This window comes from Sprattus sprattus, assembly GCF_963457725.1.
Source record: "Sprattus sprattus genome assembly, chromosome: 2".
Classification (NCBI taxonomy): domain Eukaryota; kingdom Metazoa; phylum Chordata; class Actinopteri; order Clupeiformes; family Clupeidae; genus Sprattus; species Sprattus sprattus.
The window spans coordinates 5,117,530-5,140,493 of record NC_137921.1 but is presented as its reverse complement, the minus strand read 5'-3'; the positions used below and the strand labels follow the sequence as shown (position 1 = coordinate 5,140,493).

Genomic DNA, 22,964 nt, shown 5'->3' with positions numbered 1-22,964 from the left:
CCCATAAAATGTAATAATATATTCAGGGTCAAATTCAAACAGTTTGTAATGAAATCAATTAGCCGCCATTGACAATATGGGCGTTATCCACCTTTGGGGATATCAAACACAGTGTGTAGCCCACAACAATTGTAAACAACAAAACGTTAAAACTGGATAAGGAAAAGGACGCTGGAGCAATCTGTTTATTTTTGTATTTTTTTGTATTTAAGCACCAGTCAATTAAAAGGTGAAGGTAGACAATCTGGATGATAACAGCCTACAGAAAAACATAATATAAATGTATACAACTTAACAAAAAGAGAACCCTGATTTGAATGGTGGACATTCTACGTCGAAAACACTCATTTAAGCCAAGCTTAGACATGACTGCAAATGCAAGCTCTGTGAATCCTCTTCATTCAGTCTGCAATTCATATCATGCGCAGTCACTGCACAGAGGTGATGGTTTCAACCGATACACATGCTGGCTCGGTATTGGCCAAATCAGATCCACGTGACACGGAAGTGCTGTTGCCTTCACCACAGCAAGTGTTGAAGATGGCACCTCGCAGCTCTATTGCCTTTCTTCTAGCCTTTGCTGCTGCTCTGTGTAGTTTGCAACTTTGCGAAGTTTCCGACGATCTTGTCCAGACACAGAGCGAACCTGAACCCTTTACCGAGCCCAATCAAGTTCCTGTTGATGGGACGTTAGAGAAACCGGGCGAGGTGCCTCCCATCGCCTCCTACAGTGATCCCATTGAGGAGTCGCACGATGACAAACAGTGGCAAGCTACGGAAGAAGAGGCAATCGCCAAACCCGAACCAGACGAGGAGATTGCACCTCTTTCGAATTTCAAAGACGACTTTAAAGAAGAGCTAGTGATCAGGCCGTTGCATTCGGGGGACATCTACGCAAGCTTTCAGTTTCGCACTCTCTGGGATACAGATTTTCTCCAAGGCAAAAGAGGTAGGCCTATGCGATTCCCTTGTCAGGTAGCAAGCTAACTCGCTAGCTATGTTGTTTCATCTTTTTTTCATCTGAGTTGTTCAGTTTTATTTTTAACAACTAAGCCCCCATTTCGATTAAGGTATTTAATCGTTGTCAATTTAGTGGCTGCATAATTTAGGCTGTTTTTTGGTCTTGATGTCTACGATCTACCCCTGTAACATGCCAGACTCCCTGTAAGCATCTTTATTGACTTTATTTATACTTTAACCCCACATTATCAGACTCCGTTTATTTATTGGCTTTAACAAGTTGCCTTTTCTTTGCTTTGTCTCTCCAGTTTCCCACTATCATCTCTTCCCGAAGTCTCTGGGCCAGGTCATATCCAAGTTCTCTGTGCGAGAGCTCCATATCTCTTTCACCCAGGGCTACTGGAGGACCATGCAGTGGGGACAGCCTTACCTGCCCTCTCCTCCGGGGGCAGAACTCTGGGTGTGGTTTCAGGACACGGTCACTGAGTAAGTACTGTTTTATTTGATTTGTTTGTTGTGGTGGTCCTAAGAGATGTCAATAACCTGGTGTAACAATAAATACTGTTTTTTTCAAGAAATGGAAAACGACATAGAAAGAAAAAGAAGTGCGGGACTTGCACTTGAGCAGTGACAGTCCCGCACTTCTTTTTCTTTCTATGTCGTTTTCTATTTCTTGAAAAAAAAAAAAACAGTACTTATTGTTACACCAGGTTTTATTGCTCTTAGCTTGATTGTTCTCTCCCTTGTACGTCGCTTTGGACAAAAGCGTCTGCTAAATGACTAAATGTAAATGTAAATGCAATAAGAGGAAAGTAGCCGCACACAATTGAAATATCTGCATGCGAAACACCACTTTGCAGTATTTTGTTAGCAATAATGTTATAACAAATGTCAAATCTATTTCTTGTAAGTGGTAAGCTTTGGTCTGCTTGTTGGTTATCCAGTGTTGATGGTGCCTGGAAAGAACTGACCAATGTCCTGTCAGGGATTTTCTGTGCCTCGTTGAATTTCATCGACTCGACCAACACTGTACATCCCAGCGCCTCTTTTAAACCTCTAGGTCTCGGGAATGGTGAGTAGGTTTCCATACAGCATTACCCGAAGTTTCCCTGTAGCTCTTTTGCTCTGTACAAAAGCACTGTTTTTCCCCTTCTATTTTGAAACTGACATATAGGCAGATATGACCTAAATTAATATCACATCAATTTCACAGATTTGCCTTGTTGATGATAAATAATATGTGTCCTTGGGGCAGAAAGTGTCTGACCAATATTGTGATCTTTTAAATACATTTTGGTTGGTAAGAGGTTAGAAATTACGGTTTCAGCCCATTTTTATTCTTACTGACGTGTTGATTTTATAATGCAACAAATCACACACTGTAATATAGTGCCTCAGTCAAAGAATTGCATCTTGCCCTTGTGTACGCAGATACAGATCCTCGCTTCCTCCGCTATGCGATGCTGCCTCGTGAGATTGTCTGCACGGAGAATCTCACACCCTGGAAGAAGCTTCTTCCATGCGGCACCAAGGTACTTAAATGGAGAATAAAAATTGGGGAATGTTTTACATCTGTTACACATTTTTTTGTAAATCATTTCTATATTTAGTAATTTCCATTGACTGCTTCAAGGTGGGAGGTACAGTATGGCTGTATTGTGGGGTTGCAGTGATTCAAGTCAAAAGTAAATTGCAGGAATATTTGTGCAAACTGATTTATAACGTTCTCACAGGTGCACAGGGAAAGTGTTTAGCCCCCAAATTTTCTTTTTTCAATACTGAAAGGAGTCGTATCATCACTGAGACCTGATCTTACTTTCACAAATAACCTCCTTTTTAAGGGCTTTTTAGATGCGTCCGGCATCTCTATAAGAGGGTATGTCCGTCCGTCTGTCGGTCGGTCGGTCTGTCTGAAACGCATTCTTTCAATTGTAATTCCCTCCTGTGTCCACAAGGTGGCAGAGTTGAGTTGACGCATCTTGTTGTCCGCTCGGACTTGTTGTATGGTGCTGCCCGCTGTGTTCAATGCCATTCTGATGTAAAACTTTCACCCTCTGGATAGAAACAGAAACCTCCAAACCTGGTATAATAATTTGATAATGGTGGTATCGGGTTTCAGTCAGTATGGTAGTCCAGCTTTATTAACTGGTGATGGAAAATTGTTAGTTTATTTCTTACTGTCATTTGGGTACTCCTTAAAGCCAGATGTACATACAAAATGTTGACTTAAAAAATTGTATCAGTCAGGTGTTCCCTATAAGACTAGCCTAGTTTTTTCCTCCATCAGCTGATTCACGTTCCTTTGATGCTGTGTCTTACATGCGTCATGGCAACGAGTGTCAGATTGTTCTATTGTGTTCCTGTTCTTCAGGCTGGTCTGGCGGTTTTGATGAAGTCAGAAAAGCTTTTCCACAGCAGCTTCCACTCCGAGGCAGTGCACATCCGCCCAGTGTGTCAGGTGAGGTACCAGCCAAATACTCCCACACACTGCACATCCCCCCCGTGTGTCAAATACTCCCACGCAGTGCACATCCCCCCCATGTGTCAGATACTCTCACGCAGTGCACATCCACCCCATGTGTGTCAGATACTCCCACGCAGTGCACATCCACCCCATGTGTGTCAGATACTCCCACGCAGTGCACATCCACCCCATGTGTGTCAGATACTCCCACGCAGTGCACATCCACCCCATGTGTGTCAGATACTCCCACGCAGTGCACATCCACCCCATGTGTGTCAGATACTCCCACGCAGTGCACATCTGGCCCATGTGTGTCAGATACTCCCACGCAGTGCACATCCACCATGTGTGTCAGATACTCTCACGCAGTGCACATCCGCCCTGTGTGTCAGATACTCCCACACACTGCACATCCGCCCTGTGTGTCAGATACTCCCACGCAGTGCACATCCACCATGTGTGTCAGATACTCCCACACACTGCACATCCCCCATGTGTGTCAGATACTCCCACGCAGTGCACATCTGGCCCATGTGCCAGGTGAGATACCAGTCAGATACTCCCACACGCTGGAATTGGCACTTTGTCCACATGTATTCATTTAGCGCATGCTTTTATCCAAAGCAGCTTGCAGCTCAGTGTCAACATGCATTTTCAGCAGCCTGTGTGGTCTCTGGGTCTCCAACCCATGGCCCTGGTGTAGTTAGCACCAGGAGTTAGCACCAGGAGCACAGTATCAAATCAGTTTGACATCACCTGAATGCCTTTGTACCTGTGTGCGCGCTAATAGGGTTTGGTTTGCAGGACGTTGACTGTAAGGCGTAAGAGTAGCGACAGGAGCACAGAATCAAATTAGTTTGACATCATCTGCATGCCTATGTACCTGTGTGCACGCTAATAGTGTTTGGTCGCCTGCATGCCTTTGTTCCTGTGTGTGTGCGCTAATAGTGTTTGGTTTGCAGGACGTTGACTGTAAGGCCCCATCATGGGAGCTGAGACAGACGCTGAACGTGGTGTTTGACGTGCACACCTCAGGACAAGGGAAAAAAGGTGAGCATAAGATGATAATAAGCAAACTGAACCCACACTACACACACACATACAGTACGTGCATGCATATATAACGTAAATCCTCAAATTGTGGCCGGGGTCTTTCATTTACTCAGCGCACAGGCCTTTTTTTGGGACAGGCTTGTATAAGGGGCATGCCTTTATTTCTAACTTATTATATGGCTCTTCAGAATGTTCCAAAAAGTTCTGTTGATTTGAAAGGGGCACCCCAACGTTTGCAGGTCTGTAATTTAATTACCACTGCAAAAAGTTAATGGTCGCTGTCATTGGCAACGGGTTTTGTGCTTCTAATTCACATCTTTCATATCGTTCCTCAAGTAGTCCGGTCATTGAACAGGGTGGAAAGTAACTTGTAACTTGAAGTCAGCAAGTAATGGGTTGCTACGCAACACCTGGAACTTTAAGGTCCTGTTAGCCTGAAGAACTTTTTTTTCTTAGCGGAAATCACGAAACGGCCTGTATTCGGGGCTCAGCCTTTATTTGTCTGTATCGACCACGGCCCGGCTACTATCTGAAGCCCAGCCTCTAATTAAATCCTGGTGTTTATTTGAGGTACATACATACGTCTCTGTGTGTGTGTGTGTCTCTCTCTCTCTCCCTCTCTTTGTCTATGTATATATATATATCCTTTATTGAATCAGAATCAGAATCAGTTTTTATTGGCCAAGTTAGTTTGCACAAACAAGGAATTCGTCTTGGTGCAGTGGCTCTCAAAGTGGAGAGTCCAGGAAGAGCATGCTATGCAGTATGTGTATGACGGTTATACAGTAAGGGTGAACTAAATAAATATATATATAAATTGTTTGAATGTGGTTCTCTGTCTTGTCCCTCAGAGTGGTCCCTGTTCAAGATGTTCTCCCGCACGTTGACAGAAGCCTGCCCTCTTGCGTCCTCAAGTAAAGTCTACGTGGATGTGACCGATAACCCTCAGGTCAGAACACTTTTCTGTCTTCTTAACCTTTTCCTGTGTGTGTGCGCATTATGACCTCCACCACGGAGGTTATGTTTTCACCCCTGTCCGTTTGTTGGTTGGTGGGTTGGTTGGTTTGTTAGCAGGATTACACATCCTACTGGCCTGTTGCCCTTAACACCTGGTGGTAAGGGTTAGGATACACACACACACACACACACACACACACACACACACACACACATCCTACTGGCCCGTTGTCCATAACACCTGGTGGTAAGGTGTAGCATGGAGGAAGGAAGAACCCATTACATTTTGAAGCGTGTTGTCTCACGGGGCACTTGCACCGGATTTATGACACACGATTTTAGTTTCCCTTTTGCAAGCGTTGTGAGACGTGGCATTAGTTAAGCTTTAGTTAACGGGGCAATATATGGCATTAATGGGAACTGTAGGGCCTTGGCGGAGGTATGAAGTCTACTCAGTGGCATTCTCTCACTTAGTAGGAAAGCTTGATTTCTGTACTGCTCAACCTACAATTCTCTTCTCATCACCATTGTTTTGCATGTGGTTGATATGACCTTGTTTGGCCCACAGGGGGAGCTGTTTGAGCTGCTACCAGCCTCTCCACTTCTTTCCCAAGCGGTGGTGCTTGGAGACAGGAGGACCTACTCCGTGTATGACCTGACCAATAAAGACACCTTTGGGAGCACTCGGTCTCTTAACCTGCTGGTGCGCTGGAAAGCAGACAGTGGTGAGTGTGACCTGCTGCACACGCGAATATCTGTGCTTGGAGAGCCTCACGGGGTCCATTGGGTTATATGTTAGTCCGTAAAGGCTGCATGCTATTCTTTTAGCTTCTTGGTATCGCTATAGAATTCCTGTTTTTTGTGAATAAAACTGTTAGCTCGTAAGTGTTGGAATTGACTGTGTTAACGTTGTTCTCTAGCTGCCATCTCAAACACATATAGGCATAAACCCTTCCACTGAGGGCATAACTACTCCTTTAAAGCAACACTATGCAACAATTTGACACTTTTTGGGGTCTGGTTTTATAGGCCAGGTTTTGGAACAGAACTCCATATTGCTCCTTTAAACATTTACATTTTTCACCTTTTCATTTGATAATTTGCATCCTTTCTCCGGTCCATTGAGGGAACAACACTTCAGTGTGAAAGCTTCTCCACGACTTCTCCCTCTCACGTGTGTCTGTCTTTGCCCCGCCCCGTTGTCCCTTTGCCCCGCCCATTTGCCCCAGGTGAGATGGTGCGTCCGCTTCTGCACAGCGAGCGCTACGTGGCCGGCTTCGGCCTGCAGACGGGGGAGATCCACACGCTCATCTATAACTACCACCCGTACCGGGCCTTCCCTGTGCTTCTGCTGGAGACGGTGCCCTGGTACCTGCGCCTGTACATCCACACGCTGACCGTCACCAGCAAGGGCAAGGAGAACAAGCCCAGTGAGTGTCTGCTGTCATTCAATCAATTGTATTGTTATGGCGCTATATAAATACAATTGAATTGAATTGAATTGAATTGAATTCACAGCTTTAAGGAATGTGACTAAGAATTGTAAGGGATTATTTCCCTCTTACTTTCCACTAGACGTTATAATGAGCGTTACCACCAATATTGTTGTACTACTGTTGTTAAACAGTACTAAAACATATGTTACATCTGCATTACTTTCCCTTGAGTTGTGTGCAAAACACACTTGAATGCAGGTTAGGTTAAATGGAATACAGAACGTTACTGCAATATTAAAAGGATGTTGTAATCAATACCAGAGACAGAAGGGGTCCCCCATTTGTGAGGGAACGGGAAAAATCACTTAAAATTTCAATAAAAACTCACAGATTTCAGTGTCAAAGCTGTATTCTGTGTATAAAGGGCGCCAACAGCTGTTCATTTCTGGTCCGCTCTCAAGGTTACATTCACTACCAGCCATCTAAGGACCGGCTCCGGCCACACCTCCTGGAGATGATGGTGCAGCTGCCGCCCAACTCTGTGACCGAGGTCACCGTGCAGTTTGAAAGGGCCCTGCTCAAGTGGACGGAGTACACACCGGATCCCAACCATGGCTTCTACGTAGGGTAAGATTCGTCTCCCAGGACTAACGTTTTTTTTAAAAAACATTTTTTAAAGATTTGTTTTGGGGATTTTTATGCCTTTAATTGACAGAGCAGTGAAGATTGTGACAGGAAATGAGAGGGAGAAGAAATGAGAATGGACAAGAGAGATGACATCGGGCCTGATTCGAACCCGTGACCTCCTTGAGCTTCAGCTAACAGCTGAATGTTGTCGGGGCTACTGTTTGAGCCACAGGGCCCCCCCTGAAGTTTTATATATGCTGAATGTTTCTGATAAAGTGGTGTTTAACATGAACCCAACTGTCTGAACAGAACTAGAGCATCCCTCTCTCCCTCTGTGTGAGGAGCCAACGAGGGGCTGTGCTTACTGAAGTGGAGTCTTTTAGTCTGTGCAGAGGCCATTAAATATGTCTAAATGAAAATGAAATAGGTCAGCGTGTCTCTAACCTGAGTCAAGGTTACCCAGTAGAGGAAGGGGGAGAGAACATGTTGTTGAGATGGGAAACATATGCCGACGTGGGAGTAATGTGTCATTGTGACGTTGGCTGATTATCAATATGCAGCCAATGTCCCATTGGGACGTGGGCTGATTATCAACATAGAATCTATTCTCTTGAAGAAATCTAATTAAGATTTCCAGTAAAAGGAGGTTTTTGGCAAGAGGTGATGACCAATCTTCTAAAGAGGGTTGTTGTTATGTGAGAGATGTAGCCCATTACAATGGAGATGTTAAAGAGAATGTATACGCAATGTATATGTGTGGTTCTTTCTGTTTTGGGTTAAAACGATGATGTAGGGCTGTTAATCTTTTGCACTGTTCATAACCCGACCAGAGGTATGCTGTCATAAACTAATGATGCCTTAAGTCTCACTCATTTGGGTTCATGTTTTAATCTTGTGTGGGACACTAGATGGCGCTCCATCTTAATTGGGCTCACACAATATAGGTGTGGAAGTTCATGCAGGTATCAGGTGTTGCTTGACGGAGGGGGAGCACACGTACATTTTTGACCGCTTCATTTGTATTAACAAAGGTCTGTTACATGTAAATAAGATGCAAGTTTGTATGTATGGACATGCTTATGGATTGGATCTTAAAAAGTTTGCATAACCAAGAATGAGAACGCAAAATTGGAACGTTATTCTAGATCTAACAAGCGCGTCAATCAAGTGCTCAGTCGGCAATCCCACTGGGCTTTAAGTGTAGACTAAGCCCATACAAGTGGAATTACCATAACACCGAATTAATGCAGTTTTATGACGATGTATGGTTCATAACTAACTTTTAGACTTTGATGTTATTAACAATTTGTACAAAGTAGATGGGTTTAATTGGACAGTTAATTTGTTAAATTTGTTTTAATTTGTTTTGTTCCGTAGGTCTTCGGTAATCAGTGCCCTTGTGCCAAGTATGGTAGCCATGGATACCAACAACAGCCAGGAGCAACCTCTCTTCAGCAGCTTGTGAGTGCACAGCACAGCACAGCACAGCACACTTCAACACACGTCCTTTATGACTAATCTGCACTTCTCTCACTGCAGGTTCAGTGTTTACATTTAGTCATTTAGCAGACGCTTTTGTCCAAAGTGACGTACAACAGTGAAGCTACGCGCAATAGAACCTGGTGTAACAATAAAAAGTACTCGACATAAGAAATATAAAAAAAGTTTATAGTTTATACTTTGTGTGTTTTCACAGCTTCCCCTGCAAAGAGGAGTCCAGCTTTTTCGTCCGCATCTACACCGAGCCCTTGTTGGTCAACCTGCCCACGCCGGACTTCAGCATGCCCTACAACGTCATCTGCCTCACCTGCACCGTCGTTGCCGTGGGCTACGGCTCCTTCTACAACCTCCTGACGCGCACCTTCCAGGTGGAGGAGCCCAGTCCGGGCTTGGCCAAGCGCCTGGCCAACGTCATCCGCAGGTGGAGGGGTGTCCCGGCGCTCTGATCAGTCGGGGGCCAAAAGCAACATCAGTTTCCCCTCGCAAGTATGCAGCGCAGAGCCGGGGGCCGGGGGCCTGGGGCCTGGACGCCCTGCTGCTAAACTCCGTGATTAATGACAGAAGAACCTTGAGGAGCTGAAACCGCACGCTGGGTGTTTTTTGGAGGAATATAAGCACGGGATTGTGGAGAATGTAGGATTTTGTTGAGAACTTTCAACGGTAACGGGTAAAGATGTCTGGCCTGCTGTGGGAGTGGTTTATGCCTTGTTTTGATGCACTATTGTTTGTTTGGTACAGACATGGCACGTTTTTTTTTTATCTGGTGGAAATTCTGGAAGCACGGGCAAAACATATGAGCCGTCCATGGTGATCTCCATGGTGACACTCACACGCACACACACACACACACCAAACACACACACACACACAAACACATGCACGCACGCACACACGCACGCACACACACACACACACACACACACACACACACACACACACACACACAGAGATCACTCCAGACACTCACATGGACAGTTCATTACTGATGATGTGTGCTAGATGCCTGCCATCAAATAGTGCTTGACTACTTATGAAATATGTTCCACACAAGTTCGCACTGTTTTTTTTAGTTTGTCTAAGATGGAAATGAGTGAATAGATGTATTTGTTTATATTGTATTTAGCTGCCGTTCTTTAAAAATGAAATGACCCTTCTTATTTATTTGCGTTAACATCCACTAAGGACTAAGGAAGCGGAGGTGACGAACACTTTAACGCCTCTCAGTCTGCTGTGACACAGCAGGTGGACTCCTCAACTCTGTCTGCAAGGAACGTTATGTACTCTGACCTTACTCATGATCCTCTTAACATCCCCTAAAAGGCTTTGTATAACTTTTAACAGTCTTAAAAAAACAACAAACTATAACCAGGCTTAAAATATACAGTTCAGTTTGAATAAGCAAACACGGCAATTTAATGTTTAGTTTTAGTTTTGTCTGGCGTTTAAAATCATTTATTTTGGGAGTGAAGTACCCATTCGTGGAAAGATTTGGCAGTGACTGGTTGGATGATGTTATAGTCTGGCTATTCAGTCTTAATTCATACCCTTTTCTACCACAGACTTAGCAACCAGCTTGTCTTAAACCTCTTGTTTTGTTTTGTTGAAAGCTTTGCAAAGTGAGAGAGCACAAATTAAAGGGAAAGACAAGATTGTTTGTTTTAATCTGAATGCTTGACTGATCTCCGTTATTGAGTCTGGATTCCTGCTCAGCGCTGCCTTCATCTCACGTCTCGGCCCCGCACTAGAATAGCTCTCAGGGGAGGCTGGAGGAGGTTCTCGCATCTCCTTGATTTCTCTGTCAACGAGCCCAGCCTCGTTCCAGCCTCGCTCCAGCCTCACTCCAGCCAAGCTCCAGGAGGGGACTCCAGACAGAGCTCTCTTTCATCGCCAGGCAAATTTTACTGCACGTGTTTTGGCACCCAAGCGTGGAAAATGGGTGTTTGCATTCCAAAACGCTGATGGCTGTTTCCGGCAACTCAGCCCCGTTACCCTCTCGGGGACACAGGAGTTCCCAGAGGGCAATGGGGCTCCGGGGCGGTTCTGGACTGGATCCATGCTAGATCAGGGCCGGATCCAGTCAGAGCTGCGGTCTGGGTAGTTGGGTGTGCTTAATAGCTAAGCATGGATTAGATTGGTGGGCGGGTGAGTAAGCCCCTGTGTTTTGAGGTTTTTTTACTAAAGAGGTATGCAGATAAACATCAGATATTGCCTCTGGGGCCAGACTCCTTTCCCTTGCACCAACTCAGTAGCCCCTATGATTTAGTCCAAAGAAAATAGCAGTGTGATTTACACAATATAAATCCATACTCCTTTACTGAAAAGAAGACAAGGAAAACAGCAATAATACAACAACAAAAATCACAACATTCCCATGGAAGGTTATTTTTATGATTGCCTGCATGTAAAAACAAAACTCAAGTATAAAATGTTGAGGTCTCAGCTCCTGTGGTAGCGCCATTGTCCAATCAGCATGGTTCACTGCAGGAGTGGCCACAGGTTGTCGGACAACACTTCTGCTCCTCCGGACATTGGCCGTCATGGTAACAGTACTCTGCGCACATCGGGGTCCCCTTCGGGAGGCCACAGCGACCAGGTTTCACTGTGACACAGATACAACACAGATACACTTTAATATCTTTGTGATTAACACAAACTACTTTATCTAACGGATGTGGCAAAAGAAGAATGTAAATCTACAGCCAAGGTGGATGTTGTTTGTCGGATATTCCATCTGCCCATAAAGTGACCATAACTCTGAGACAAAATCCGGGGACATTTTCAGTTCAGACACGTTAACACCTCCGAAACAGTGAAATGTTTTTATCTTTTATAAACGAAAACCGGGGACGTGTGGTCACCCTATCATACACCCCAAACCTGACCTGTGTACGGTGCGATACACTCGTGACCACATCCGTTGTGGCAGCATTTTTCATCCTTGGGGCAATCACTGTCGTCGGTGCAGAACTCAGCGCACATCCCTGCCCCACGGGTCCGTCGCGGGCACAAGCCTGTTTTTGCTGCAAATTTAAGACCAGGGAGGGATTAAAATTATCCTCAGCCTTAAGGAATGTAATGTTTTTTTTAAGACCTCTTCACATCTGTTTTTGTTTTGTTTTTGTTTGTTTTTCTTTCTTTTCAACTTAAGCCAAGACATGGGTGAGTCGAGAATGCCTTACTGAATGCAGGAGGCGCGCAGACAGCTCCGCAGTCAAAAACACAACATTTATCATCTCCTGGACAGTCGTCGTCACAGACGCATCCACGGCCAGACGGCACCCCGTTCAGGCGCCGCGGACAGTGGCCCGCTTTCACTCGGACCACTTCAGAAAAGATGCAGAGGGCACACAATAAAGGTCACATAGTTCCCCTGCCCTGCCTATCAGTTCAGAAACATGATACAATATTTTCGTAATGATGGGTTACTAGCTTGACAGGCTCACTAAGATAGCCTACATCAGGGCAACGGAGTGGAAAGTGTAGGATTCTGGAGGTTACTAGTTTGTGAGGCTACTGGTTACAGGTAAACCAGCAAGCATTACAATCGGCATATTACATTAGCCTACAGTTCAGCACCGATAAACACCATCAACTTCCGACCATTTTTAACAACTTGAAACCAATTGCTTTGTCTATAACATGTGAATTTATTTAGCAGGCAAATAGTCTGTAATAGATTGATAATATCAATATGTTAATGGTATGAGATGACTGACAGTCTTGCAATTAGTTTTATTTGGTTAATGCCTTTACTTTGTAGCCTACTCACCTGTTGAATTCAGTTCTGTAGTAGCTTCTGTAAAGTCAATCCATATTATCAGCATAACAAAGGGAAACACACAAAGCGCTAGCCGTCTCATCTCTCCGTCCACTTGTTTTACAATCACAGGACCGAACTTGTTGGATACATACTTCATATGGCCTGGATCAGCATAGAGGGCGGAGGAAAGGAAAGAATGCGAAGCCCTGAATCCGCAAGGTCCTGGCGCCGTCGTCACATCGCAAGCTCTCCGAGCAAACGTCCACAGAGCAGCTGACTCAGGACAAGCTGGTCAGGTATTGTCATTTGGTTATGACAGAGATTATTGCAATACCCACCTCCGTTTAGTGTTAACGGTAATTTAATGTCAGTTTAGGGAGACAAAGCTGCTACATTCTGTGTAGACATGACAGTATTTTAAATATCTTTAACAATTATTTACATAAATCAAAATAACTAATAGTTGTTTAAAAACAATGTGTTATGTGCACAAATAGGTTTCATTAATGATCTCAATGACCATACCACCTTTAACAACTAGGGTGTCTAGATAATATAACCGCACTGGCATCTAGTGGTCAGTGACACAAGACCAAAACAGACGCACGTTTTAATCTTCTCTCAACTCATGTTATGTTTTACACTTCCTGTAAAAAAGCATGTTTTCTGAGGTCACTGAGGTCTATCTCTGCAACGGCAGGCTACAGTGGTACTCCCCATCTTTCTGATTATAATGAGGAAAGCACGGGAAAAGATGAAGTGAAAGAACTGACCAACTGTAAACGCATATTTCGAAACGTTTATTTCCTCTAAAAGTATCAAGTCCCTTTTACAAATCCACACATTAATGCATCTCAAACAGTTCTTCTATATGAAAATATTCCATCCAAGTGTCTAGTATAAAATACGTAAGGGAGCAGCGATACAATAGACTTCCATTCACATCAGAAACACAAGGAAGGCCTGTGCAAAGGCACTTTTTAAGAGGTCTCTGAGAGTGATCAGTTTTGCACCATAAAAATCTATACATCTAAACAGACTTAACAGAACTCATAAACTGAGTGGTAGTTTCCCTTTGAAAGGTCGTGAAGAAAGGAAACCATCCGTGTTCCACAGGTTAGGCTATACATTTGAGTCTAAAGTAAAAACTGTAACAAACAGAACATGCGGTGTCTGTTAAATCAGCATGCTCCATTATAGTGTGTTTAAAAATGTGCTGAAATGTGCAAGTCAGTCAAAACACCAAGACAACACAAACAAAATGACCAAAACAGCAAAGTAAACACAAAACACAACGATGACAGAAATATTTTTCACTATTAAAATTTAAATAAATATGGGCCCTTTAATCCTTGACAGGTAATCAAACTGAATTGCAGTACATTTCTTAGGGTTGAGTCCGGCAAACAGATTTTCACCGATGTAAAAATAACTTACGCCTACTTTTTCAAGGGTCAAGAGTTGAATTCATAGCACTTAGACACACCTTTTCCTCTTAATCAGAATTAAACTGTTTACAACAAAAATTTTTATAAAAGTATGCTTTCTCAGACACAAAAAAACAAAACAAAATCTAGGCTGTTTACGACTTTGTGACCTAGTATAATTAGATGCAACTAAGCTAAATATATAATCTAGCTTTGTACAAGACAAAGTTTATTGAAATGATACTTGCCTACATTTGACTGCATCTACTTGAAAATAGCCTCACTAATATAACGTGCAGCCAGCATATCTAATTGTTGCACTTGTCAAAAGCACTCAGAAAAAAAACCTCAGAGGTCTGGGTTCCACGCGGTAAAAATCAGTGTGTGCGCAGGAGTGTGTTCAGGTAGAAGTCTTTGAAATGAAGACAAAAATACACTTTAAAATCCACACCCTCACAGCAATCACACAGTGTGCACCTTCAAGTAAATGATTAAGTGACGTCATCTCCTCTGACTTTGGACTTGGCGTCCCTCTCGCTGTCCTCCAGGACCTCCTTGATCAGGTACTCCTTCAGGTTAGGGTGATTCCCCACGTCCACTCCCAGGTCCTGGATCTCCTGAAGCAGTGCCTCCCACTGACGTTTGTCCTTGGAGATCTTCCAGGAGAGCCTGACGTTGCACTGCAAGAGGGCGATAAGCAGCGGGTGGAAGTGCTGCTGCTGCTGCTGTTGGTGCCGCTGCAGCAAAGACTCCTGGGAAGGAGCTATGTCCCTCAGGGCTCGGTCACAGTGATCCTGAGCCTCCTCCAGCTGATCCAGCTCCTGGAAGCAGTTCAAGAGAGCACACAGGTTGAAGATCCAGTGGACACCCTGCGGGCTGTACTGCTGCTGCTGGTGCTGGTGCTGGTGGTGTTGGTGGTGTTGGTGGTGTTGCTGCTGTTGCTGCAGTATCTGCTGACATCCCAGTTTCTCCTGGAGCCTCAGTGCATTGACTAAGGCACCGAGGGCTTCCTGGTAGCGGCCAACACGTATCAGCATCTGCCCAGCCCTCAGGTCACCCAGGTAGAAGAACTCCAGAAAGACAGATGATCGCCGGAGGCCAGCCAGGGAGTGCAGGTGGGACAGGTACTGCTCAAACGCCCGGCTCCGTTTGGCGATGGTCTCGGCCACAAAGTTCTTGCGCAGCTTCTTGCGCGGGAAGCACACGCCCTCCATCTCGTCTCCGTTGCGACGCCGCAAGTGACTGTGCAGGCGCTCAAAGTCGGAATAGCGGCGGGTGATAAGTGCTGGGGTCTTGTCAAACGTCCCGGACTGGACCACCTGAATGGTGTAGAGCTGAGGGGAAGAGTTAGCAATGAAGCTTCGGTGGTTGTCATGGTGACTCAAGTCATTTTCAAATGCTGTGAACCACTTTTATAAGTGCCTTACCACATATTTAGAAGTGCCCTCTTGGATCACACTGGCATCAGTTACTTCGAAAACCAGTCTCTCCGGCACGGTGCGGGTTCGCAAACTCCGGAAGCTCTCCTGCAGTTGGTGCGTCAGCATCGACGAGCCCATTGGGGACAGGCCCACGGGACTAGTGTCTGCAACCCACAAAAAACAGCTGTGACTAAAACTCATGAATGTGTTTTGCTCAAGAATGTGCGTGAGATGCTAATTCTGGGAACAGAAGACCAATTTATTTATTTTATTTTTATTAATTTATCGGAGACTTCTATCTAATGTCACTTACAGTTCAGGATATGTACACATTTTGCATCAATAGGTATGGTTCTTGGGTACACTCCCACATCCTTGCCAATGATAATAGCTTGCTCTTTTAGTTCAACAACAGGTATTAATCTGGCATGACTGCCGAAACCTTTCAAACGAATACCTGTGCTGCTGCAAACGGTATCCATGGACTCTCCCAGGAAGTCGGAATCACTCTCAGCTCCAGAACCTTCTCCAGCATCTTCAGACTCCAGAGCACCATCACCTTCAAAGCAGAGGGTTCCTCCAAGCCTTGCAGAGATACAGTCAGTATCATCTTCAAGTTCAGAGCTCTCTGGGAAGTCATCGATACCTTGAGTCTCAGAGGGTATCTCCCCTTCTTTGAACAGTGTGCGTCGAAGTCTGTCCAACAGCTTGGATGCCATCCCACCAACACTGCACTGTGAAAGCAAATATTTTCCCATCCATTTTTATACATGGGCTCATCAAAATATTTTTCTACAGTTAAACCTAGAATTTTGTCTTTCATTTAAGCTATACAGGAACCGTGACAGGCTCCTTAATACCACCAATGGCCTGCAACTGACACCCTGTATCCTCGAAACCAGATAGGCTATGGAAACTGGGGCTGTCACCTGAGTCTGGGAAATGGTTTGTAAATATGTAATGGCGTGTAATCATCAAGTATTCTAATTGTTTCCCTTTGGTCGTTGATTCAATGTAGACATATTTTGTGGAACCATAATCGTTTAATACATTATTCTTCCCACCAAACAGAACTTCCTGAAATAGACGGTGAACGACTGAAACCCTGCCCGACGGTCAGTTGCTCTCGGTTTAGTTATATCTTCTCTTAGAATGTGATAGTAACTTTGAAACGAGGATTCTGATCATGATCGTGACAATTAGTCATCATGGAATTCCTCAAATAACGCTCGAAATCAACGACTAATACATAACATTAAAAACAAAACAAACAATCCAAGCTTCAACATAAGTAGCAATATAAATCTATCTGAATTGTTTGAATAATCGCCCGCTGTTTAAGCTACTGAAATTGTATGGTTAACATTTGTAAACTAAGATAGCTAGCTATACTATCCAGCTAACTAGAGTAATGTTCATAGAGCATTTTATACTAGACTAGTTATAACTAACCATAATATCTATAACTAGTTAGCTGGCTATGCAATGTGTGCAATAAGCAATAAACGTGATATAAACAGCATGCAAGAATGTAAAGAGGTAAGTATTAGTAATTATCCCGGTGGCAATAAACAGTTGGTCACATCACCTCATCTTCTTCCAAAGTTTAGCTCGTTGTTCGAGTGTCGCCCATATTGGCCTTTCGTAAAGAAAAAAGTAATTCAGTGCCTACTTACTGGTATGGTAGTGGATCACTCAGAGGTTTCGTTTTCCATCTCAAAATTCTTCGGTGGATTGTCTTGTTGATGCACAATTTGAAGTTATATGGCAGATTCCTCAGTGGGGATATAGATGGGAGTTGTGTTACAGAAGGCGTGTTTTTCCTGACACCATTAGCTAGCTATGGATGAGCTGACAGGTCCAACTTTGCCAGCCCCGAGGTGTACTTTCATTGTTTTACTCATCATGTGTCTCAAAAGCCGCCAACAGAACCGAAGTATTTACTCGTCTCATTCGCTACACTGTTGGCAAAGGCAGTTTGACAGATAGTTACAATATCAGAACGAGCACAGGCAAGTAAGTTAGTGTTGCAAGCGTATTGAAGAACCAAAACTTAACGACCTATCGCGATAATTGCGATGACGTAATATATCACGTGTGGTCTGATTTCCCATGCTTAGAGTTTGCAGCTAGCCTCTTTGACAACGAGGTGCTGCCGAGTAGGTACCTTTCCAAACGTCTACAACTTGACCAGCAAAATGCCGCGGGTCTACATTGGACGGTTAAGTTATAACGTCCGTGAAAAGGACATTCAGAGATTTTTCAGTGGTTATGGAAAGCTCATGGAAGTCGATATGAAAAATGGGTGAGTTTGTGATTCAACTTCGGGTCAGTAACGTAGCTAGTTGGCTAACGTTAGCTATCGCTAGGTAGCTGACTTGGAACTAGCTACGTAACTAGCCAGTTGTCGTTTACAGAAATGCTATCAACTTGTATGTACACCGGCTTTGATGAGAGCATTGTTAAACATTGCCCTATACCTATATTTGGTGGGAGTATTGCAGTTATTATTGACTGGCGATTCGTGCCTTGGAAAAAGGGTACGCTGTGTCCATGTTGATCTAAGTTCGAATTGCATGAACCGACCGTGGACTGTGACGTTCTAGCTACACAATGCTAATGTTATCTACCATGAACCACGCGAGCGAAATGGCCGCCTATGCACTCCGTGGCTTATATAACTGCTAATTATCATAAATATTGTATTTAGCGTGGTTGCTAGCCAAGTGGTTAGCGTGACACACACGATTATGAAAATGTAAGCATGCATGTTGCACTATCTTTGTGTAATTGGCTTATTTAACCGATATTTTGCTCACGCTGCGGCTGGCCATTCATTTGGCTAGCTTAGCTAGCTTGCCGTGTTATGCGTGGCAGGTTCATTAGGCCACAAACTCCCGCGCATGTAGAGCTAGCTTGCTAACCGAGATAAGACGTTTATGGCTGTATACCAACAATACTTGGCCTGGGCATCTAATCACTGTTATCTTGCCCTTGTAGAGCTAGTGCCCATCCCGCTGTGACCTTTGGTCAAACTGATTCCCCCCCCCCCAGTGTAAAACACCTGCTTATTCTGAATGTCTTACGTAATGTGATTTATTCGTTATGTGCTTTTGACCCCTCTCTCAGGTATGGCTTTGTTGAGTTCGATGATAATCGCGATGCAGACGACGCTGTGTATGAACTCAATGGCAAGGAGCTATGTGGAGAGCGTGTTGTTGTTGAACATGCTCGGGGCCCACGCCGTGACCGCGATTCATACGGTGGTGGTGGCGGCGGCGGCGGGGGTTATGGGGGCAGCGATCGTGGCGGTGGCGGCGACCGTGGCTCCGGTGGAGGACGCAGTAAGTGCTGTCTCCCTTTATTCATTGTTACGGTACTCCTGTTTGATTAACACTTTCTTTTTTAGAGCTTGTTTTGAGAAGGCGAAAGAAGTTAACAACGACCATCGTATCATGGTTTTGTTAATTCTGAAATATTTTGATGGATGACGGAAGCTCTGGCCAGATTCAAAATTAAAATGCGCCCACAGGTCTTCACATGACTTTTGTAAGCAGTTTAAGAAACATTTATAGTGTGGGTACTGTGAAGAGTGGCTTCTCTCCTTCAGTTTGTAGTCTGCTGCTTTTGTGTAGTATACTCTCAGGAAGTACATATGCAGATTTTCTGGATATTCAAAAGTTATTTTTTTTAGTTTTTGTTTTTTCTCCTCCCACCGCCGAACATGTGGAGGATTGCCAGTTTAGTTTGATAAGTTTAGGTTTATGTACCCATGCAATGTGTATTCAGTTTTATTTCAACATTAACAAAGTCCTTGATGTTTCAATTCAAAAGTGTCCACTGGGGGCAGAGGCTGAGTCCGAGTCCCTTGAGGCTAAGATGACTGCCTGTCCCGCTTGGCCTTGGCTTTCACCTTACTATGTGTGTGTGACCTTTGCCCCTTGACCTTTGGCTGACCTTACCGGAAGCCATGATGACAACAGCCTTTTGCCAATAGACCAGGGGTGATGGTGAGGATTCCCATTGGTTTTTGTGTTGAAAAGAATGAAAAGGCACAGCATTAGCAAAAGTGTTTTGCCGCTGTCCTGTTACCTGCATGGAAGCGGTTCCATTCACCTGTCAACTCTTTATCACTTAAGTGATCAGGCAAGGATTGGAGAGGGTTTGTTAAAGCAGCCTAGGTTACTGGGGTTCATATCACTGCAAAAAGCCTCCGTGTTCGTCAGGATTAAAGGTGACTATGTAGCCAGCCTGTGGTTTCAGACTACTGCTTGAAGACCACTTACTATTTAATGCTATTGTCAAATCAATTGTAAAATTATTAAATTAGTTCATTACAGGCTCTGAGAGGACAATTAGACTCATTTTGTAATTACATTAAAGTCCTTGACCCACATCTTCTCGATGTAACATCTTTTTCTTACAAATGTTTTTTCTTTACAGTGCTCGTGCCGTTTTTTTTCTGTCCTCTACTCTTTTTTTGGTGTGCCTAATTTTCGTTTTCTGAGGTCTGTATGTGGTTTGTTGGTTGTGACGTTGTTTGTCTGTTTTATTGTTAAAAGGTAGTGGTTACAGTAGCAGAGGCAGGGATTCAAGTCGCACTGGCAGGGATAAGTACGGACCGCCCGTCCGTACCGAGTACAGGCTCATTGTAGAAAACCTGTCAAGCCGCTGCAGTTGGCAAGACCTCAAAGTAAGTAAACAAGCCATAGACATTCCCATTCATTCCTTTTATGCGTTTATTTGAAAAGGGACAGTGTACATTGATAAACATTTCCCAGAAAATGTAGATGCACCGAAATGAGCTGGGTTAGCTAATTTTCATTCGTTGTCCATTGGCTCATTTCTCCCAACCCAAGTGTTGGTTGGTACATTTATTTTCAGTTTATATTCTTCATATGCACAAGTTGTGGCTACCCATTTTCGGTCCAGTGCATCAATGTTCATGGTTGCGTGGTTGTCTGTTACCTCTAGGACTTCATGCGACAGGCAGGAGAGGTCACCTATGCTGATGCGCATAAGGAACGCACCAACGAAGGGGTTATCGAGTTCCGTTCCTCTTCCGACATGAAACGAGCGATTGACAAACTCGACGGCACCGACATAAACGGAAGGAAAATTCGTCTGGTCGAGGACAAAACCCGTCGTCGTCGCTCCGACTCTGGCAGTCGCTCTAGGTGAGTGTCCATGGTAGTTGTTTGACTTTATGTCATTGCTTCTATTTGGAGCAGTAGAAATGCTCTTAAGGTTCCTGAGGTGGCATTTAAACAAATTCTTACACTTAACCGAATGCTCACACAATTGTATGCAATAATTTGTACGTCTTTTCTATGCTGGTTTGTGAAATCTCATTACACCTGAGGTGCTGCATTTTCGTTTTCTTTCTTTTGCCCTCAGTTGACAGTGGATGTTTTCAAACCCATAAATGGTCTGAGGTTACAGTTTAAATTGAACAATTTGCAATGTTTACACAAACGATTAAGTTTAAAACATTCGCAGAACCTCTGTGTTGTACATTTTATTGCGTACAATTTTTTGTATAGAATTTTTTTCGGACCGGTATCCAAAATTCACTATGTTCTGAAGAGCACTTTTTCTTTTTGATTTCAAGATTGCTCAGCAGTTTTTCAGTTGACTGTCACATTATGAGTGCTTGCTGTTAACAGTGGTTGTCTCTGTGTGCTTGACTGCAGGTCCCGCAGCCATCGTCGCTCTCGTAGCAGGAGCCGCAGGAGCAGCCACTCCAGGAGCAGATCCAAATCCCGCTCCAGGTGACTCAGCGCGACCGATAATACTTCTTCCAAGTGTAGACCAAAGTTGACAGTTTTGAGGGCACTCAATAACTAAATCGCTGCAAACTATTAATGTCTTTCCTCAGAGTGACATCTTTTAAATGAGGAACTGCAAATTATTCAGCCTTTAAGTTTATTTTGCCCCACACTTGAAGCCCTCCTGAATGCTATAATGCATCATGTCTGCTTTGGGAGCTGGCATGAGGGTCTTTCCTGACATGTGCATGTTCTGTTATATCCCCAGGTCCCACTCCAGGAGGAGACGTTCCCGCTCTCGGTCTGGGCGTAAATCTCGCTCTCGATCTGGGCGCAAATCCCGCTCTCGATCAGGCCGCAAATCGCGCTCTCGGAGCAAATCTCGCTCTAGATCAGGACGCAAGTCCCGCTCCAAGTCTCCCACACGGAAAACCAGCTCGGGCCCCAGGAAGTCTCGCTCCAGGTCCCGTTCCCGCAAATCCCGTAGCCGCTCGGCTGGCGGCAAGTCCCGATCTCGCTCCGACAACAGGAAGTCCCGATCCAAGAGCCGCTCCAAGGTGAAGTCCGAGAGGGACTCTCGCAGTCGTTCCAACGAGAAACCTGCCGCCAAGAAGTCCCGCAGCCGATCAGCATCCCCTATTAAGAACGGAAAGGGAGACGACGCCAAGTCGGCTTCTAGGTCTCCGTCTCCTGCTGCTGAAAAGAGCAAGTCGAAGTCTCCTGCTCGGCGGTCAGCTTCCCGTTCTAAGTCCCGATCCCCCGTTTGCTCGAAGTCTCCTTCCCCCTCTCGCTCTCGGTCCCGCTCCCGTTCCAGATCTGCATCCCAAGATTAAAATCAAAAGCTTGCAGTCTTGTGTTTTTGTCCGCAACCTCTGTAGGGGTCAACTGAATTTGCTGACTGGTCCCTGTGAGGGAATGTATGAGCCTCTTTTTTTTTTTTCGATTTCAGTTTAATTAGTTGTCCAGGTTGCATATGTACAGTCTTTACCAGTTAAAGCAATCTTAAATATTTTATCCAAGGCATGGCAATGATGGAATTAGCTCATGACTTTGTTGATTGGTGTATATGTTAGGAATCAGGTTCTCCGTGTAGAGCTTTCCGCAGCAGCATACGCTAGCCTCTGCGATTTGATCACTGCCCCTGTCTCTTTGGTTTTTGATTTTCAGTTTTGATTTGTTGTGAGTGGTGTTGGCATGACGCTTGCTTCTCCAGAGGTATTTGATTGTGACATTGTCGTTTTTTTATTAAACTTTCTTACGATTATGTATGCTTGTCCTCATTTGTCTACCCCTTTTTAATTAAATGTAACCGCCTTTGACTAGTGCTTATGGCTTTAAGGAATTTCATCTTACTGGCCCATTCTCGGCTGAATAGAAATGACATGAACTAGCAGGAAGTTCTTTATTAATAAAATAAAACTCTTAATTTTTCTACGTTTTCCTTACTGTAGTTATACATATTGATCTCTATTTTCGCGCGGTAAGGGTTGATATGATAATTAGGAACACATAGTGTGTGTGTGTGTATATACACACACGAGTGACCGTGTGAGAACAAGCGCACGGCGCATGCGCACTTTACATTTCTGAA

At 44.3% G+C, this 22,964-nt stretch overlaps 4 protein-coding genes across 4 annotated transcripts; 2 read left to right on the top strand and 2 right to left on the bottom strand.

Moving 5' to 3' along the window:
• Window positions 1–540: 540 nt before the first annotated feature.
• Window positions 541–10,464, top strand: pigt (phosphatidylinositol glycan anchor biosynthesis, class T; the record flags this gene model as incomplete). The annotated part of the gene is made up of 12 exons (XM_080832455.1): window positions 541–949; window positions 1,269–1,446; window positions 1,905–2,032; window positions 2,392–2,492; window positions 3,332–3,418; window positions 4,387–4,474; window positions 5,329–5,426; window positions 6,003–6,159; window positions 6,664–6,864; window positions 7,332–7,497; window positions 8,875–8,958; window positions 9,194–10,464. The coding sequence occupies 12 exons, from the start codon at window positions 541–543 to the stop codon at window positions 9,441–9,443; spliced, it is 1,947 nt and encodes a 648-aa protein (XP_080688581.1). The 3' UTR covers window positions 9,444–10,464.
• Window positions 10,465–11,293: 829 nt separating this feature from the next.
• On the bottom strand, window positions 11,294–12,872 carry wfdc2 (WAP four-disulfide core domain 2). Its single transcript, XM_080832452.1, has 4 exons — window positions 12,767–12,872; window positions 12,177–12,320; window positions 11,880–12,017; window positions 11,294–11,596 (listed from the first exon to the last, which is right to left on the bottom strand). Exons 1-4 carry the CDS (start codon window positions 12,855–12,857, stop codon window positions 11,463–11,465), a joined length of 507 nt encoding a protein of 168 aa, XP_080688578.1. The 5' UTR covers window positions 12,858–12,872; the 3' UTR covers window positions 11,294–11,462.
• An 803-nt stretch (window positions 12,873–13,675) lies between these two features.
• Window positions 13,676–17,630, bottom strand: snx21 (sorting nexin family member 21). The gene is made up of 4 exons (XM_080832436.1): window positions 17,282–17,630; window positions 16,063–16,339; window positions 15,612–15,769; window positions 13,676–15,518 (listed from the first exon to the last, which is right to left on the bottom strand). Exons 2-4 carry the CDS (start codon window positions 16,322–16,324, stop codon window positions 14,676–14,678), a joined length of 1,263 nt encoding a protein of 420 aa, XP_080688562.1. The 5' UTR covers window positions 16,325–16,339; window positions 17,282–17,630; the 3' UTR covers window positions 13,676–14,675.
• Window positions 17,631–17,743: 113 nt separating this feature from the next.
• srsf6a (serine and arginine rich splicing factor 6a) lies at window positions 17,744–22,633 on the top strand. The gene is made up of 6 exons (XM_080832434.1): window positions 17,744–17,910; window positions 18,735–18,949; window positions 20,168–20,298; window positions 20,580–20,782; window positions 21,299–21,376; window positions 21,642–22,633. The coding sequence occupies exons 1-6, from the start codon at window positions 17,804–17,806 to the stop codon at window positions 22,204–22,206; spliced, it is 1,299 nt and encodes a 432-aa protein (XP_080688560.1). The 5' UTR covers window positions 17,744–17,803; the 3' UTR covers window positions 22,207–22,633.
• Window positions 22,634–22,964: the final 331 nt, after the last annotated feature.

Bases quoted from the DNA above. Each gene is read 5' to 3' on its own strand.
- wfdc2 (XM_080832452.1), bottom strand. From the start codon at position 12,857: ATGAGACGGCTAGCGCTTTGTGTGTTTCCCTTTGTTATGCTGATAATA. The intron at 12,321-12,766 runs GTGAGTAGGCTA...TCTTTTCTGAAG, and splicing joins TACAGAACTGAATTCAACAG to TGGTCCGAGTGAAAGCGGGC. The intron at 11,597-11,879 runs GTCAGGTTTGGG...TCTGTGTCACAG, and splicing joins GTGTATCGCACCGTACACAG to TGAAACCTGGTCGCTGTGGC.
- snx21 (XM_080832436.1), bottom strand. From the start codon at position 16,324: ATGGCATCCAAGCTGTTGGACAGACTTCGACGCACACTGTTCAAAGAA. The intron at 15,770-16,062 runs GTATTCGTTTGA...TGTGGGTTGCAG, and splicing joins TACCGTTTGCAGCAGCACAG to ACACTAGTCCCGTGGGCCTG. The intron at 15,519-15,611 runs GTAAGGCACTTA...TCTTCCCCTCAG, and splicing joins AGGGCACTTCTAAATATGTG to CTCTACACCATTCAGGTGGT.
- srsf6a (XM_080832434.1), top strand. From the start codon at position 17,804: ATGCCGCGGGTCTACATTGGACGGTTAAGTTATAACGTCCGTGAAAAG. The intron at 17,911-18,734 runs GTGAGTTTGTGA...CCCCTCTCTCAG, and splicing joins GAAGTCGATATGAAAAATGG to GTATGGCTTTGTTGAGTTCG. The intron at 18,950-20,167 runs GTAAGTGCTGTC...TATTGTTAAAAG, and splicing joins TGGCTCCGGTGGAGGACGCA to GTAGTGGTTACAGTAGCAGA.